At 30.8% G+C, this 20,151-nt stretch overlaps 2 protein-coding genes across 14 annotated transcripts in view; both read left to right on the forward strand.

The window, feature by feature from the left end:
* The window catches only part of LOC134688334 (cysteine-rich motor neuron 1 protein-like), a 35,618-nt gene extending 28,548 nt beyond the window's left edge, over window positions 1–7,070 (forward strand). For all 12 annotated transcript variants that reach the window (XM_063548932.1, XM_063548931.1, XM_063548930.1 and 9 more), the window contains 5 exons: window positions 332–391; window positions 1,892–2,149; window positions 4,297–4,536; window positions 5,007–5,078; window positions 5,823–7,070. In XM_063548932.1, the coding sequence (XP_063405002.1) occupies window positions 332–391; window positions 1,892–2,149; window positions 4,297–4,536; window positions 5,007–5,078; window positions 5,823–6,187 (995 nt within the window). In that variant the 3' untranslated portion in view covers window positions 6,188–7,070. The remainder of the gene's footprint in view (window positions 1–331; window positions 392–1,891; window positions 2,150–4,296; window positions 4,537–5,006; window positions 5,079–5,822) is intronic.
* Window positions 1–20,151, forward strand: part of LOC134688335 (sushi, von Willebrand factor type A, EGF and pentraxin domain-containing protein 1-like) — a 136,576-nt gene that overhangs the window by 105,050 nt on the left and 11,375 nt on the right. The window contains exons 1-3 of one of the 2 annotated variants that reach the window (XM_063548943.1): window positions 11,953–12,119; window positions 18,235–18,393; window positions 19,650–19,759. In XM_063548943.1, the coding sequence (XP_063405013.1) occupies window positions 12,052–12,119; window positions 18,235–18,393; window positions 19,650–19,759 (337 nt within the window). In that variant the 5' untranslated portion in view covers window positions 11,953–12,051. Of the gene's footprint in view, window positions 1–11,952; window positions 12,120–18,234; window positions 18,394–19,649; window positions 19,760–20,151 lie in introns of those variants that run through there. The other variant, XM_063548944.1, reaches the window with a different exon arrangement.

The raw sequence follows: 20,151 nt of genomic DNA on the forward strand, positions 1-20,151 counted from the left end.
TTACGATTATTCAAGTAATCTGGCGTTGAGTGTTTCATTCTTCTTGCTGCTTTTTAATGCTATATAATCAGTTTGAATTTATGTTCTGTATTTAGCATGCTTTATACTTAGTATTGGCAACCAGACAGTATTAGTATTAGAAAGTCTGTCTAAATTTTAATCGTATCCTTAGTAGATATTTCAAAGCTTATATTAGTATTTCAATTTTTATGGCTAGATCCTTTTTACCTTAATCATTGCTCTATCCGAATGAATACCAAAATAAAGTTTCAATAATCTAGAGTCTTTGCCTTGTGTGTTACTCTAAACAAATTGTTTCTTTGTTTTTTAGATACAACACCAACACCTCCACCTCCAACAACTGTTCGACCTACTCTTCCTCCGAATACTGGTAAGCAATTAATATTCTCTCTTCATCTCTCTCTCATTTTGTAGAGGAGACATGAAATGTATTTGCATTACCAGCCATGTCTATAATAATAGTTGATGAATAGCATATGTTTTAAAGCGTTCACTTCATTTAAATTGAGCATTCTTGTGAAATTGGCATTCGGTTATCATTGTCATTTTAATGACCCTCTTTAAAAAAAAGTAAGGGTACCTCTGCCTGTCTGTCCATTCGTCCATCCAATCAATAGTTTTCGACGCATCTTTCTCCGGAACTACATTACAAGGATTTCTGAAATTTGGTGTCACGGTTTACGGGTCGGGTATACCATGTGGTACGCTTTCAAATTCATAACTCACCATCTTACAAAAAATGACATCCACGTTGAAACTTTTCATCACATTTTTCTCAGAACCTACATTACAAGGATTCCTGAAATTTGGTTTTATAGTTTATATTAGTCGGGTATACCGTGTAATACGTCACTCACCATCTTCATGTTTTCCGTCAAGTTTTTTGGACGGGGGTATCATCAGTGAGCACAAGCTCGCAGTTTTTATTGTTTAATCAAATTTACTGAAATACTGGTCTGAGAATCCGTTTTACGGATTGAAAGTACTTACTGTACGTAGTCAAATGTTTGTTTCACATAGTGGTTCAAGCTTAACAATAAAAATAAAGAAATATTTAATAACATGAAAATATCACAACCTTATTTTTGTTTATGTAACATCATGGATTTTCACTACCTTTTAACATCGAGTATTGCAAATGAATTAAAAATAATTTTCAATAATTTTACTGAAATGAATGTTTAGTACGCGTACATAACAGTGGTATAGCTTGTATTTATAATTGTGACTGCTACATCGTTTCTTCCTAGTCCATACAAAAAAAAGTAAAATTACAAAAATACTGAACTCAGAGGACAATTCAATCGAAAAGTCCCTAATAAAACTGCAGAATCAAAGGACAAAACACATCAAACGAATGGACGACACCTGTCATATTCCTGACTTGGTACATGCATTTTAAAATGTAGAACGGTACCCTCACGTGTTTTTCATCTGCAGGACTAAATGCTCATTTTTGTGTGCGTATAACACATGTTTAACAACAACTATAACTTTTAAGCAATAATCCAACGATTTTTGAATTCATAGATTATCTGCTTATTGAGGTACATGTGTGTATATCTTGTGTATATTGAAGTTATCTAAGTGTAAAAGTGATAAACTTTTAACTTATTGCGCAAAATGAAGAAAAATCTACTTTATACAATTATTCTTCCACATGATGAATATCTTATTTTATGTGTTATCAATCAGGGGATGACATTTCCGATTGAATTGTTAATTTTTGTTTTTGTTTAATTTTTATAATTAAACGGAAGCACATTATATATCATTGAAATTAATTAACAAAATTTGTCATAAATAAAGCATATGACTTTTAAAAAGTAGACCAAAGTAGCTATAACTTTGCATACATTTATATTTTCAGGACCTTCGTTTAAGCATTGTCCAAGTGGTACACTGATTGTCAATACACATAGAGAAAAGTTTATCGACATTCGTAGATCTGTGAACCTGACTGTTGCCGACAATTCTGGAAAAACATACAAGATTCAATACTCCAAGGAAATTATCGAGGCTGTTCCTTGCTCTTGTGGCAAAAATATTCATATTATTACAGCCCAGTCTCATCCCCCAGATCAGTATGGACGGTTTGCATCATGTCATATCACGGTTCATGTTGTTGGTAAGTTTAAATGTTGTTGAATTACTTAATATGTTAGAGGTCGAAACCAAAAAAGGTTAATATAAAACAATTGCCAATTGAAATGTAGATAACTTGAAATTACATTCGTAATACAAAACAGGGATTACAATTCTATTTTTACTAGAACACACCCGCGAAATCGCGGGCATTCAGAGCGTAGTTTAAAGTATGTAAAGTGTTTTTGGAAGAATTTTGTAAAATATCAAAGGACTGGAAAATTTCAGCAAAAATATCATTAGTCATAGGTTATTGGAGGGGGATAGGAGGGGTCCTGATCCCGAAATCCCGCCTTCCCGGGCTTTAAAACATGAAATCCCGAAATCCCTGGCTTACAAAAAACGAAATCCCGAGGTCCCGAAATTCAAAAAAAAGGAATTACCGGATCCCAAAAGGGTCAATCCCGAAATCCCGAACTTAAAAACACCCGATTCCGGAGTCCCGATAAAGGTCATATCCCTCCTCTTATTGGGGACAGGAAAATGCTTTTTTTTATCCCTCTTCCTTTATTTCCAATATTCCCATTTTTTTGGTTTTCTATCAATTTCAATAGGAACATACATTTAGAATGTTATGAACATTCAAGTAAGGAGCCTGTAATTCAGTGGTTGTTGTTTGTTCATGTGTTACATATTTGTTTTTCGTTAATTTTTTTGTACATGAATAAGGCCTCTAGTTTTCTGGTTTGAATTGTTTTACATTGTCAATTCGGGACCTTTTAAAGCTGAGTATGCGGTATGGGCTTTGCTCGTTGTTGAAGGTCGTACGGTAACCTATATTTGTTAATATCTGTGTCATATTGGTCTCTTGTGGAGAGTTGTCTCAACATGGCAATCATTCCACATCTTCTTTTTTTGGGGTAATCAATTAATTTTGTAAAATATTTAATGACTGGAGAATTTCAGAAAAGGTATCAAAAGTTCACATGAATATTTTTAGAGCTTATCTGTATATTATGATATTCATTACTATATAAATATAGTGTATTTACTTTCAATTCTAAGTTTACTAATCGATCCATAGTGGTCATTGATATAGTATACAGACCCTCTCTATTTAATAAACTCCGTGACTGCCGTGGATAGTAAACTTGAAAATGATAGCAGATAGGATTCTGAAAATACACTTTATTCTTTGTATATGTATGTTCAAAGTATACAGAAAAACGTAAACCGGAAGTCTAATCTAACTTAAAATTTCGTCCAATGACGGGACAATATCTGGATGCCTTTTTCTTGTTTTTCTCCAAAAATAACTCAATCTGAATAATCATATGAATGGATGACAAATGGCAATATGCACTGTACCTATAGGACACAGAACCGTGTTGATTAATTTATTGTGGAAAGAAAAGAAGCGACACCCAAAACGAGGTCTTCTCGTTTAATAGTATAGATAGGCCCGATATGATTTCTGTAGATTATTTATAATTCATCTATTGATGGTAGTAGATGTTGATTTGATTTCAATTGCTATACGATTACCGATGCTCAAATCCGGTAAATTGTGAAATTAAGTCATTTTAAATCTTTTTTGTTTTTGTAACACCATGTTGTCGTTGGGTTTGCTTTCATAATTACATATACCCTCACATCTCCTCGGGATTTTTTTAATTATTAAACATTTTACATTACAATGGGTAAGATTTAACAACAATTGATGAGAATACGTTATGCAAATAGTTTGTCATTGATGAATGGACAAACTATTTGCATAATGACTTGTACTTAACTAGAATTGCCAAATATAAATCTGACTTTTTTTGTTTTATCAATAACATGATAGCAGAATGTAATAAGAAGTCTTAGCAGCCTGAAACGAACGCAGAAGCTCTGTTCAGCATACGTTTTGAATGTCGAGTAGTCAGTTAGAATCCCGTGTCTGAAAAATGGGTTTTTGCCAATTTTCAATTATTTGAACATCAAGGTTAAAATACCAATACACAAATGGTCGAAAATACAATGATATTCAACCAATCACATATTTTTGGTGTACGGTTATGTATGAAATGGTGAAAGTGATAATTATTACCGTTTTTTCTTTCTTTTTTTTCATAGAATATTTTGTTCTCATCAAGTTGTTTTCTCGATGACGTTTACACTCACATCTTTTTTTACTTATGCTTGCAGACAACCATCCACCAATGTACAGTACATGCCCATCAGAAATCTCTGCATTTGAGGACGAAGTAATTAGCTGGGACAAACCAGAAGCTTCAGACAACGTTGGCATCAAAAAAGAAAGTTTTATTTCTGATTATGAAAACAATAGCAAATTTCCAGAAGGCTCCCATCTGCTAATGTATGTTGCTGTTGATCACGAGGGTAATGTTGCGGCTTGTCGTTTCCTCGTAGCTGTCTATAAGAGAGGTAACGAATATTATCGACATATTATCGGTATGGGATTTGCTCATTGTTGAAGGCCGTACGGTGAAATATAACTGTTAATTTTAGCTGTCATTTGGTCTCTTGTGGGGAGTTGTCTCATTGGCAATCATACCACATCTTCTTTTTTGTAATTAATATTTCATTGATTATTATGGTTTTCCAATTTTATTGTATTCCTATAAATAATTTCTATAATTCAAATGTTTCATAAGGCAACTTCTAAGATATACAATAGACACTTTAACATATAAACCTGCCTAATACTGATTTTGCCGAAACAACATTTTTCTGACAATATGTAAAAAGATAATAGTTTATGTATTTAACTTCTAAATGATAAGTTTCGATCAATTGATCTTAATATGCGTGCTTAATTTTTTTTTAATTGTATATAAATCAGGTTTAATTATTCTTTATACGAAACAATATTCAATTTTGATTTTATTTTTTAGGAACATCTGATCCGACTATGCCTAATCAATTGAAGAGAGAAGATGAAGAAAATAAGAAAAATATGATTATATGTAAGATTTGACACGATAGTGGTCTAATAGTTTTCTAGTGAAAATTAAATACAAATTGAACTTTGCGTTCCACTGCCATACAAGTGAGAGGTTTAGCTGGCTAAAAAACCAAGTCTAATCCACCATTTTTCAAATAACAGAATAACTGTACCATGTCAGGAATATGACAGTTGATGTCCATTCGTTTGATGTGTTTGAGCTTTAGATTTTTTAACATTTAATTAGAAATTTTACGTCTTGAATTTTCTCAGAGTTTAGTATTTTTTCTGGTTTGACTTTTTGCATTTTAGTCATTAGAATCAATTTTGAATTACAAGTTATTTGGAGAACACAATTTAGATGTAACTATACAAACCACATACAAGGATATGGTCTCAAATCTTCTTTCTTTTACGTCTTAACCATGTTGAAATAAAGAATTGCAAAGATAAGAAAAAGACAAAATGAATACCGAAATTAATTCCAAAAAGAAAGGTGAAAGATCAAAAACGCCAGGGACAAAACAGCCAAACAACAGTAAACAAAACACAACATAGAAAACTAAAGACTGAGAAACACGAATCCCAACAAACTCCGTAGTATCAAAAGTATAATTAACACGGCGATATAACAACAAACTTCAGTAGACTAATTAATAAGCTTATTTGCATAAAGGGGGCTGTAAAAATTAATAATTCTAAAGTATAGTCTAAATTATTTAAGCACGACAAATGCCAAATAAAAAACAAACATTATATTTTGCAGTGCCTGTGATTGGTATATTAGCAGTATTGATTCTAATGATAGCAATTATTCTAACAGCATTATGCTGTCGTCGGTTGAAGAAAAAAGAGAATGCACGTCAAACTGGAGGTGAACAAAATGCTTATGACAATGCTATCTATTCAACTGCCACTCCACCCAGAACTCCTCCTCCATCTTACAGTAAAACTGGTGGAATGAAAATTCCACCAAAGTACGTTTTGGGAGATGAAAAACCACCTCTGTATGAAGAAATGGACGTCAAGGTGTTCACGAAGAAGGGTGTACAAAATCCTGTCTACGACTCTTCTGATGAACTTGAAGTTAGGAACATAAAACTGAGAATGAGAGACGAGGCTGATGCTTAAGTGTGAAGTAAAACAGAATGACATTTACATTATAAATTTGTAGATATTATAGGTAGAAAAATACACGTTTTTTATTACATTAGTGCAGACAGATCCCACTATTTTTCACTAAAAACGTTCTGTATTTTAACTTTTTAAGTATTTGATTAAATATCGTTCATAATATTTGTCATCTAATAAAGCAACTCTAAATTCGATCTGTGTAAGCATTTGTAAGAAATTTGGCGAAATCTGGTTAAATACATTTTATTATACTGTATAGAAGACATACAAAATGATTTTACAAGATGTTATCTGACATTTCTTTGTGTTCTTTCTGTCATGTATATAGCATGTTATAATATTTTCGATGTAAAATAAACTCAAAATGCCTAATATAACCTCCTTGCTTTTGTCATAAATGTAAATGGAAATCCAGATAATTTTTTGTGAGATTTCACTTAAAGACAAATGAATTAAATAAAAAGTACTTATATCATAGATGATTAATTAAATATTAAGAAAGACAGCTTAAAGTACTATACCATTAAACAGTGCGAAATTAAAATTTAAAATTGAGCAAATATTGAATTTATGTTATTCCAACAAAGCGTTTTAAAAAGAAAATGTTCGATTAATTTAAAACATCTTAATACTGATAACATACTTAATTAAACAAAAAAACTGTATTATAACTTTTTTTACTGTTAACACGCATTATATATATATATGTATATCCCCATTTAATATTTTTTGTTACTTTGTTTTTTTACCTGATACGTTGTTGAAAATTGAAGACATCTGGTATGTCTTAAGATATTGTGCTTTGAAAGCAACATACTCGTTGACGCTTTTATCACTTGTTGTATCTATATTTTTATAAAATAAAAAAACCTAACTTTTCTTTTATTGGTTCTAATACAAATATGTTTTACGACGTGGTTGATAATTTAACACGTCTGAACTCGTCAATTCCATACGTGTTTGCTGAAAGTAAAATACAAAAAAAAATACAGAATTCGCAGGTAATCAAAAAACTTTTGTCTCTTATATCGAAGTCAAAAGATCAACTGAATGAAAAATAACAGTCCTATTTAAGACTTGGTACAGGCATTTCCTTGTGTAGAAAATTGTTAATCAAAACTAGTTTTAAACCAAACTAAACTTTTCTCTTGTATGACAGTCGCATAGAATTCCATAATATTTACAACTATGTGTGAACAAAACAAACAGACTTATTTGGTTAAAATGTCAAACACTGTTATTATCTTCATCACTATAAAAAAGAAACAACCATATCAAGTTGCTGAACCATCATTATCGGCTCAAAACTTATCAAAGTAGGCCCTTCCGAAATAAGTAAAATTTAGTTTCATTTATGCAGACTACACAACTGACAACTTTCAACCTGCATATTAAAACGCAAATACGAAAACAAACTAAAAACTATACAATAGAATACAAAAGCAGTCTAAAATGTCTTTCGTTAAATTTAACTTTAATTCTAATATGACGTGCTTCTTTCGCTTTGTAATCAAACCCATGCTCGACAGCCAATGAAATGTGTTTGCACATGCGTATACTGACTACTGCAAAACAAAAACCCAACATAATTTCAATTTGGCATACATTTAATATATATTTCATTTACTTTCAATACACTTTCAAGCACTTAAATTATGCACGTAGTGTTACTAATAAATATAAAATGTGCTACAAATGGCAATTGACATACTTGACATAAATACAGGAACGTTCATGTTGGCTGTACAAAACCCATCCCTCTGAAAAACACATTGCATGATGTCTGCTTGTTTACCAAAATCATAAGAGAACCTCTTGACAGAGCCTACACCAACGTTCTACACTGATACACATTGGACATGGAAATTACCGTAATTGTCCAAATAGGAATCGAAATAATGGATGCAAGCTATACATTATTGTAGTTTGAACCTGGCCAGGCATTATATTCGTGGTATTTTAGATCTCACTATCGCTCGGGCAAAAATAATCACGATTAGAATGCCTACCCAGGTTAAAATCACAATAAAGTATAGCTTGCATCAACTATTTCTTTTAACAAACCATGGAGTTATGCAAATATTAAAATCACAACAAGTCCAAGGAAAATTCAAAACGAAAAGTCCCTAATCAAATTGCAAAATCAAAAGCTCAAACATATCATGTTGACATGAATATCAATTATATGGTCATTTTTATAAAATTTCTGTTTACAAAACTTTGAATTTTTCGAAAAACTAAGGATTTTCTTACCCCAGGAGTAGATTACCTTAGCCGTATTTGGCACAACCTTTTGGAATTTTGGGTCCTCAATGCTCTTCAACTTTGTATTTGTTTGGCTTTTAACTATTTTGATCTGAGCGTCACTGATGAGTCTTATGTAGACGAAACGCGCGTCTGGTGTATAAAATTATAATCCTGGTACTTTTGATAACTATAGTCAAACAAATAGACAACAAATATCATATTACTGACTTGGTACAGTGATTTCTTATATAGTAAATGGTGGTTTAAATCTGGTTTCATGACTAGCTTAACATCTCACTTGTATGACAGTCTTATACAATTTCGTTATCTTGACAACGACGTGTGAACAAAACAAACATACACAATAGGTTAGAATGTTAAAAAAGGGGGACAGCAGTCAACAATGTGTTATTATCTTAATCACTAAGACATAGTAAAAATGTTTGGTATACTAGATAACAAGGTTACTAATTGTTATTCCTGACGGATAGTTTTAGACCTTTTCCTAATTTCATTACTGTGAACATGGCTTGCGTTTTAAAAAAACATTTTTATCAATTTAAATGTATAAGCGCATAGACGACACCGATGTTTTTTTTTTTTTTTTTTTTTTTTTTTATCACAACGGGAAGTTATAAATACGAAAAAATTAGATGCAAACTATGAGCCATTGAGTCGGTCCTATGAAATATACTTAGTTTGTCTATGTTAATGTAAAAAATGACAGCATAATTATTCTGTTCAAACACTGTTGGGGGCAATTTTCAGACTTTTATAAATATTTGTATTAACCCTGTATCTCAAACACATTGAGATCCAGTGTGCATGCATATAGTATGGTTTCACTTGCTTAGACTTGTTTATATGATGAACTTAATTTTTGTGATTGTATACTGAATTACTAATAAGTACATCATATAAACAAGTCTATCCCGCAATCGGAGGCGTGATTCAGCTGACCCCTTACCAAAAAATGTACTAGTTCAGTGATAATAGGCGTCATACTAAACTCTGAAATATATAAATAAACTAAAATTAAAAGTATACAAGACCAACAAAGGCATAAGGCTCCTGATCTGGACCAGGCGCAAAAATGTTTTTTTGAGATCTCAACCCTCCCCCTCACATACAATACAATCATCAAAATTTGAGTTTTTATTAAGAAAACTTAATCAATAAAGCAGAAAGTATAATTCTAACTCCTATATTTTCCGGACAAATCCCTGAACTTTTTTCGTCTCTTATAGATAACAAAGCAAGGTGTAATGCAAAACACACAAATCTATAAGGAAGAGCAAAACAGTGGTATTTTAGAGTAGGACAATACAAAGATTTGTTTACTTCCAATCATTAACCTTTAAAATGCTGTGACTTTCTAATTAATGCATAAAAAGTAATAAAAGAGGTATATATAGATAGATAAAAGATTAATCTTTCAAATGAATGCAATACTTTTATAATGCAATTATTATGTAATCAATTATTATGTAATTAGTGGCAAAATCTTGGTCAATCATTGAATGAATTTAGCTCCATCATCTCTTTAACTGTACAGAAAATGTTAACGAAATCTCAATCAACATATCATGGAATTCAAAAGGGTGTCTCAAATTGTTCCTATGGTATTCCGTTCTCTCAAAAATTTCTAATAAGTGTTAACATCCTAACCACATAAAAGAAGATAATGTTTAATTAAGTGTAAAATTTGTTCTATACATTCTATCTGAAATCTGAGACACACTTTTTTAGACAATGGCCATAGGAACGACATTTAATAAAATCAGCCCTCTAGGAATACCTATGCAGAAGCTAATGTCAATTAAAAGAGGAAACTTGGTAAAAAATATTTAAGACACAGTTAACATTATAAAGTTTACATAATTGTTGCATAATACTAACATTGAATTAATTTGAAAGAGTAATATGTCTTTTTAATTTTTAGCCATGGCGTTGCCAGTTTGTTTTTGATTTATGAGTTTGACTGTCCCTTTGGTATCTTTCGTCCCTCTTTTAGCTATCCATAACTTCCACTGTTCTAAATTTGCAAGCATTATTAAGAAAGTTACAGCATTTTAAAACGTAGGAGTTGGAGTTATTAAATCTTTGTATTGTGCTACCTTAATTATGAATAACAAAGAAGCTAAATTCATTCAAGTATCAACATCACAAGATAGCAACTAATTACATAACAATTAATTATGTAATAATTCTGTCATAATGAAATCATCACAATTTAAAAGATTAATCATTCTTCTTTCGTTTGGTACATCATTTATTAAATTTAAAGAAGGATGAGTGGAATTACATCAGTTTAAAGATGTCTGATTGGGGATGAACAATCTCTGTATTGTGATACCGTAAGACCGCTTCAATTTATATAAAATTTTCTTCATAGGGATTTAAAAAAAAGGTCTTATAACACTCGTTTTTGTCTAATACAGGTGGTCTCTTAAGCAGGTTTGACTGTACATGTACAAATATATGTGGTGTCTACTTATATAGATACGAAGCTCATATATATATGCTATATTATTATATTTCCCATTACATTGGAAATTTATGTTCAGCACATATATAACACAATCCAACCGTTTTCAATTGATATTTATTGCACCACTTCATGTTTATTTTACTACCAGTACTTCTATCAAAGGTTATGCTCACTAGAGGGGGTTATATATTCAATATAACTAATGGCCCATGGTACTTCTATCTGTTGAAGGGACAATTCAAAAATCATTCAACTTCAAATACTTAGTATTAGAGCTTTCAAAAATAGGACGATGGATGTCGTGTAAACAATTCATGCCAGAATCCTAAGTTGATAAATCAAAAGTATACATAACGTCTATATATATATATGACATATCAGCATTCGACTGGGTATACAATGCAAAGAAAACAACTGTATAAATGTTCAGTTTCCGAGCCACTAGACCACATCTATTTTGATTAATCAAGTGTTTGGTAATCAACTGCATATTTGAATACAGAGGTGGGAATCAATTGACGATGAATAGATGCAACTATGCGTTCTAAACGATGGAGGTTCTTCCCAAACTAACTTTGTAACTGTTCATTTCCAAAATGTTGGGATCTTGATATATGCCTTTAGTATAATTCATTCATGTACTTATTAAGTATTTATACATATATTAACTGTAACAAGCTAATTTAAGAATTATATTAAAAAGCATATAAAGAATAGCAAAATAATATATAAAGGTTAAACTGAAATTGGAGATGGATAAAAATAGTGGTGGAAGGGATACAACGAGAGGCAAAAATACGTTAGAGAGAAAAAGATACACGAAAGAAAATGAAAAAGAGAAAAACATAGAATTATTCCTGTTTCTCCTTTAATTCGTGACGATATTCTACAGCATACTGACATTTCTAAGTGAAATAGTGCCGCAATAAATCTACCCATTGTGTTTTAAACGACTATGACATACTTATAAATATTAGGTAATAATAATATTGTTTACGGTTTAAAAAGAATTGTCATTGAATTTTACGTACAGCGCCACCATTCATTTTACCAGGTGACATGTATATATAAATAGAAAATCTTACAAAACAGTAACATACATAGAGAATATATTCCAGAAAAAATGGCGAAAACAACTGTACTGATAATTGTTATTGTGTCTACCTTGTTAGTGCTGACGGAAAGTAAAAGGTAAGTACATGAAATATTATTTCGTATAAATAATTAATTTCACCCAGGGCCACTAGTTTGCAAGGTAAATTAGCGGCAGGTAATTTTGACACCATGGTCGGGAATTGGGAAAAACAAGATTTTTATCCATTTATTTGTTGGCATATGATGAGTATCGATTCACAAAAGCAGTTAATCTAAATTTATATTATGATTTTTTATATAACGGAATTTTAAACTGATTTAGACGGAAAGTCTAGGGGTCTTCTTAATTTATGTTTTCAATAATATTAAGGTCGTTTTTCTATTTTTTATCATTAAGAATAATGTTTATTCTGTAAAATATTCATGTATTTGATTTTATTATAACTAGATGATATCAGTATTCTTTACCTCAGAGTTCTGTACATATTCATTTCTGTAATCGGTTTTATATAAATCAATTCTATTTTTTTCACTTTTATTCTTTATACTTTTGAACCCAATCGTCGTCTATTCTATATATATTTGCTCATTTTTCTCTATTCATTATTTATTTTGGCCGCCATTCTCGGTACAGGTATTATTCCGCGAAACATGACACTCATTGTGTTCTTCCCGGTGCATTGTTGTAAAATAATAATCATAAAATCACCTGACTTTTCAATATGATCAAAACAATCCGGGAAGTACGCTCCTTAGTTTACGGTAAAACAAGTGTGTGCATATGCATGTACTTAGTATTTCATTTAATTGTTAATATTTAAAAAAAATTGCTTTAAGTATTTTATATCGCTCCTTTTTGGAGCGTGTGGTTTTGTCATTTGAGTAAGGCATTTCGTTTTGAATTTTCCTCAGAATTTAGTATTTATGTTATTTTCCTTTTTACAACCGTCCTGTGCAGCCATGTTTTAATATGAAAAGAACTAAATTGTTTCTAATTTTCAAATGAGCATGAGTTGTGCCGTTTTCAGCTGATATTTGTAGTTTGTTGTAATGTGGCACTGTTACACCACTGTCCCAGATTAGGGGGAAGGTTTGGCATCTGCAAACATGTTTAACCCCGCCTCTGCAAACATGTTTAACCCCGCCACATTTTTGTATCTACCTCAAGTCCAGAGACTGTAGTTCAGTGGTTGTTGATTTTTGCTGTACATTTCCATTGTGTTTCATCATTGTTTGTACATAAACCAGGCCGTTAGTTTTCTATTTTGAATCTTTTCGCATTTGTCATTTCGGGGTTTCATTTAAAGCTCTCTATGTTGTATGAGTTTTGCTCATTGTTGAAGACTATATAGTTATCTTTAATTGTACGTTAACTTCTACATCATTTCGGTCTCTGGTGGCGAGCACACCACATCTTCTTTTGTTTGTGAAAATCATGTTTCGCATGTTTATCTTATATAAGATATAAACAAATCATAGAGTTAACAAAATGGAAGTCCAATTCGTTTAAATTACCAATCTATGCGGATTTGGTTGTAAAAAATATATTTGAAATGAAATAGAATTGCACTGAAAATGTGCAAATTATTTATTGTTATGTACCTTTAAAAATATTTCTTTTCACGCTAAAAATATATTAGTGTTGATTACGAAATGGTAACTCTTTAATATTGATTTTTATGTAATAGACCTTTCTAGTGATACTTGCGGCTATATCTGTCTTTTTGTTTTCATTTTCTATTCAATCTCGCGCAGAATGATATCTAAGATATCACTCGGGACGTTATGGTTGTATTGTAAGCAGTATCAAAATTTTACTTTTTTTGTTTAAATATTTTTATACTGTGATATAAGGTAATTGCAACATGCTTACGATGTAAGATTCACTCGCACTGCCCTATAACTTTCCATTTATTAACATGTATGGCCAACACTCTGTTATGCTTATATTTTGGAAATGCGTAATTTGACGATGTTTCAATTAAGATTTACTGACGTCTTTACCTTTGATATATTGGAGATATGCTAAAAGAAATTGATTCTGAAAAAATGTTCTCTATATTAGTTCAAATGTTTTGTCTTTGAATAACAGCGAGTACTGTTATGTATGTTTTTTTCCTGTCGTTTGTCTTCTGTAAGTAATTTTTGTTTGTGCTAATATCATCTGTAGGATTTGTCAAGCACTTTCATCCTGATAGTGTCTTTATGTTGTACTGTTTAATTTAAATAACAGGTAAAGGAAAAGAGAATTACTTCGCCAAAGGTCAGATACCAGAAATGTTATGATTGCCATGGTTTGCGTTTGCGTTTATTTGTTTGATTTCGAACATGAATTGAGAGCCTTCTGTTTTCATTTTTTAATGTTTTAAATTTTATCATGTCAGGATCTTTATAGGTTACTATAAAAAAGAAATTTAACGGCCTTAAGGTGACTAGAAGTTGATAACATGATCGTTCATTATCGACTGGATAATAATGGTCGATCGACCGAAATTTCGTTACCCACATACTAATACGAAAATGTATATAAAACCACATGCTGTTCTAGTATAAAACGGTTTTCATTAATGAGACATTTTATTTTGTCCTTTGTGTATTATCAAAAGAAATTATAATTATCTCACACAATAATTGTGAACATAATATAACATAAATTTTCAAACTGCTGATCTCCTTTTTGCCCGGTCAATACACTTTTTATGACGTACATTCTCTAATTATCTTTTTTTACCAGGCGATACACTGTTTATGACATATATTATTTATCTATATTGCCTACTACGTAAACAAAAAGATAACATTATTATTTTAGAAATAGTTCTTTCATGCCATGCTATATGCTCGTTTGTATATATTTTGTACTTCGAAGCGGAGCTATAATACACGCTCGAAGGGTAGTGATTTTGATTTGGTGAACCGAAAATGTTTGAAAAATCAACAGTGCTACGAAAAAAACGAACAGATTTATTTAAAATTTACTTTTAGGATGATTTTATTTAATTTCTTTGCGAGTAACACCAACAAGTATGTCTATTCTGTTATCATCCTTTTTATTCAAAATTGTACACACGTTGAAATTTCAATTGTGACGTCAATCAAGTGCAATCATATGAAAAAATAATTAAATATGTGTGCGATTTCATTTTTGACCAGTCGATACACTGTTTATGACATACATTATACACAGTTCACATGCTATACATTAAAACCATGTTCAAAACATCTTTTTCTACATAAAAAACTGCCTGTACCAAGTCAGGGATATGACTGTTGTTATCCATTCGTTTGATGTGTTTGAGCTTTTGATTTTGTCATTTGGTTATGGACTTTTCGTTTTGAATTTTCCTCGGAGTTGATTTATCCCAAACAATATAATTTGTATAACAGTGTATCCGTCGTCGTAACTTCAAATTCTCATTTCACGTCTTTTAAGGTCTAAAACATAATAAATGAATGAAATTGGTCTTCAAATGTCGACTTCATTATTTAAGGATGACTGTAATATTTCTTCTGTCTATGAAGAAATAACATAAAAAATGTGGTGCACACTGAATAACGCGCGTAGCGGGTTATATAACAGTGTGCACCACATTTTTTATGTTATTTCGAATAGACGGAAAAAATGTTACAGTCATTTCTTATAATTTAATTCTTAATCCATTTTAAACCGTAGAAAAGCATGAAAAAACGTTGATGACGTCACGATCACATGACTAAATTATGTATATGAAATTAACTATTAAAAAATCTACAAAACCCTCATAATAAAATGAAATAAGAAAGCAAATGCAAACTCTTTACCTCAATTTGAAAAATTTTGAATAACAAATGAAATACTCGAACTATATCTTTTTTAGCTATATACAGGTGACTAAACTATTTGAGATTTTGCTCATTGTCTTATATGTAATGTGTTTCCCTCGGTTTTGTTTTCTGACATGGATTTTTTTTTTTATCGATTTATGAGTTTTGAACATTTGTATACTACTGTTGACTTTATTTAAAGGGTGAATTGTGACCTATAATTGCTTAAATTATCGTCATTTTAACTATTTCGTATAGTTGTCTCATTTGCAGTTATATTACATCTCTTTATGTTTTATTTCATATTTTCATATTTTCAGAAATATAGATACAATCAATAAAAGTCCGGATATATTAAACTCTATTCATAAGCAATCGTCATACACTTATATATAAATTTCTAATCAATATCTTCTGTCTTTAAAGTTAACAGAAAAGTCAGAAAATGTTATTTACCAAGGCCAATTAGTATCGCGGTTTAAAATCAAGAATATTTTGCAAATAGGTTTCCCCGGTTATCGTTGTCGAGATACCGTCTGAGGAAATTTGTCATTGTGAGTGGTGAATGTGTATTGGAAAGGAATCATTTGCCTTTGCATACACAAAAGGGATGGGCGGAGCATACCATTAAAATCAGGAGGCATGATCTGTGCTTCTTGTGTTGTTTTACAGTTTCTTGCCGTCCATTATTTTTTCAAAATAAAACAAAACCAGACAAAAATAGATATTAAAACAAAAAAAGCATTAACTGTTTTTTATTCGGCCCATTTGGACATATCTGATTGGAAGCCATATTATCAATATTCATGTTATCAATAGTTAAATTCGTCTGGAATCGATCAAGACAAGATTTTATCATATTACTAATAACATGTGTAAAGGAACTTTACCTTATTACGATCTGAAGGTCGAAAATATTTTATATATACTATCCGTGGGTTTTATTTTTAAATTTCTTTTCAAAGAAAAAAACATAGATTAATGCTTATTTAACATTAAACCATTTAATTCTTATGACATTCAAATGAGGAAACAACTCCGGTTTATAAAATGGTAAACCCTTCGTTTTACAGATACATAAACAGATCTTTACGCACGAAAAACTTACTGAATCCTACTTTATTTTTTCTGTATTACATTTCTTTGTAATAATGTGCTTCTACCAGTTTAAAAACATGATAACTACATGATTACTTATTTGTTTGGTAAAAAACAAAAAGAAGAATAACAATTAGATATTTCAAACTGCTTATTTCAGATTTCCCACCTTTTATCTGTGCTTTTTAAAAAATACAAGAGAAATTCATGACTCTTCTGTGCCCACTAAAAAATTATTTTGACTTATACATTGAGTATTCATTAATAAACTACCTGACGAGTTTGCAATTATTTAGGTAATGTCAATATGCCAAAGAACGTAATGTTCTGTATCTATTGAAGTTCATTAGCAGATTCGAAAACCTTGTTGATATATTCCGTATAAACTTAACAAGTAAAAAGTGATGGCATTTAAGTATTGATTCTAGGTAATGATGTTGTTTATTATCTTAATTATGCGTTAATATTCCCTTTTTTGTCATTGTACATTTTAAATCTTTACTGTATATCCACATTTAGTTATACATTAATGAATCGGTGTTTCTAGCCATTGTATCATTGTGCTATGGTCATTTTTCAGTTTCCATTGTTGCTATTTGTACTTTGTCTATGTGCCATTTGGTTTTTCTTCATTTTTGTTTTTTTGTTAAACAGTTATATGTTTTATAGTGATTTCAACTATATAACGATGTCGACTGCTGTACCCTATTTTGACGTTTTTGCCTATTATGTCTTTTTGTTTTGGTTACACATCGATGTCATTATAATGGAACTCCTCTATGCGACTGCCATACAAGTAAGAGGTGTAGCTAGCTTTAACTCTCCAGCTATCGTTCAAAAGTTTAAAAAAATGCCTAAACATTCTGAGCTAATTTAAAGGAGAACCTGATTGTGGGATAAACAACACACAATGAATGCAAACTAATTAGACGGAAGTTTCCAAAGGGACACTACAACTAATTATTCGAAAAAAAATACTGATAACACCCTGGCTTACAAAGAGGGAAAACAAGCATACAAACAGTATCTTATATGAGGTGTAGAAATTCAAATATTTTGATACTATTACAAGATGAATGAGTCTTAGATTGTATGTACTCTTAAAGATTTATGTATTGCTTCAGTATCCATTCAGGTTCATGCCACCTCTAGAGTATGTAGTTGTACAATAATTTTGAAGCCCGGATTAGATTTCTGATAAAATGTGTGTTAATAGTTTAAAAAGATCAATAGAAAACATTATAATTGTACAAAGAAAGCAATGCTATTATCAATTAACATTAAAAACAATGTGATCTGTCTATTGTAGGCACTGCGGACGCTGTCCATCACGAGATGATAAAAAACACGTTTGTCGTGATTTGGAGAAAAAAACATACCAAGCAACGGTGAAATTTTGTGGGAAATGCCAGGGGACATCAGCAGACTATTCACAGTTTTGTCAATATTTAGATCCCAAAACAATGATGTAAGAATACTTGCAGACATTGTACATTTATATATCATTAAGTGAACCATTTGTAACTTAAAAAAGAGGTTTGGGGTGGTATGTTTTTGTCTTAGTCAGAAAATCTAACACTTTGAGGTATGAGGAAAATCAGGATTCAGAATTAAGAATTTTGTTTTGTTATCTGCTTTACCACAATATTTCTTTCATTGAATTTAGAATCAGATTTTTTTTCAGAAAAAAACACATACACACGTTGAAACGACAATCGAACGTGAACTGAAATCGATGTGGTTATAAAACATAAGAACGAAACTATATATCTGGGAGACTATCCCGTAGTTTTCTGGCACTTGCTTCAATATCAAATTGCAAAATTAATATTTGGTTTGCACACATCTTACAACATATATTATTGTTGTGTAGCTTTGTAATTGCATAGATCTAAAAATGAAAATATTCTGAACAAATGGAAATACGTTTGTTTCCTTAATACATAAGCTGTAAATAATTGAATAAACAGACGATAAAAACAACAAAACAGTAACTCATTGCTTTGATTTTTTTTAACTAGCAGAAAAAGAATACTCGAAATGATATGGTAAGACAATTGTCTTTGAAAAACAGATGTAAAGTAAAAAAAAAATGACCTAAGATCACTATCAATTTTGTAGAACACTTCTAAATACACAAAATAATGCGTTTTCTCAATAATGTTTCTACTGTGTACAGTACTACTTGTGGGGAAATTTATTTCAAACTTGTAGAATACTTCATTATTCAGCTCTAACTGATAATGTGGACTTATTTATGTCTATGGATTTACTGTTTTTTATAATCTTTTTTCAACTGGACTCAATTACTTTTTTACCTTAAAATTCATGGCCAATTTTTTACAGTATAAATTCCCTCTCCCTTACTTATTGTATTATACATCAGACATGGAGTAATAAATGAAAAATCAAAGAGTGTTACCTTGTCCATACAAAAGAGATAACGGGTAATGTAGAGCGTCAAAAATTTTCTAATGTCAAATCCTGAAAAAGTAGAAAACTTACCAATTACCTTAGAAAAATAACAGGTTTTACGTAATCTTACTTAAGTAATAAATTGTATTGATTTATAAGTATTAAAATTGAAAGTGAAAGGTTAATATAGCTCCAAATAAAACAAAAGACAATTTCAAATAATCAACTATACTATGTGATGCTTTGAATCATTTTAAATCTCAATGATTGAAAACAGTATTGAAATATTTTTTAACTATTTCGTTTTAGATTTGAACAAGGTTGCATTAATTATAAAACAGTTGATGTCACACTTCTATTTTGTGTAGAAAAGTGTTGTGATGGATGGACACGTAATGAATATGGACAATGTTCCATCGGTAAGTGAAACGTAGGTTTTTAATTCAGCCTACCCATTATGATGGTTTGAGAAATTACCATCAGTTGGTCGTCAATTCGATTTTATAGATTTACTGATCGCAAAAGTATGAGTTATTCAAAATACTAAGCATTTTCTTATCCTCGGCATAAATCATCTTAGCTGTACTTGGCACAATTATTGGAATGTTGGGTTCTCGAGGCTCTTCAACTTCATACTTGGTTATTTTTTTTAACTTTTTTATCTGAGCGTCACTGATGAGTTTTATGCAGACGAAACACGCGTCTAGCGTATACAATTACAATAATATTATTGTCTTTATTCCTTTTTTGATAGATAGCATAATGAAACGTATCTATTAGTGCATTTTTTTTAATTCTCATTTGATGATTT

The sequence above is a fragment of the Mytilus trossulus genome, chromosome 10 (genome assembly GCF_036588685.1).
Source record: "Mytilus trossulus isolate FHL-02 chromosome 10, PNRI_Mtr1.1.1.hap1, whole genome shotgun sequence".
Classification (NCBI taxonomy): domain Eukaryota; kingdom Metazoa; phylum Mollusca; class Bivalvia; order Mytilida; family Mytilidae; genus Mytilus; species Mytilus trossulus.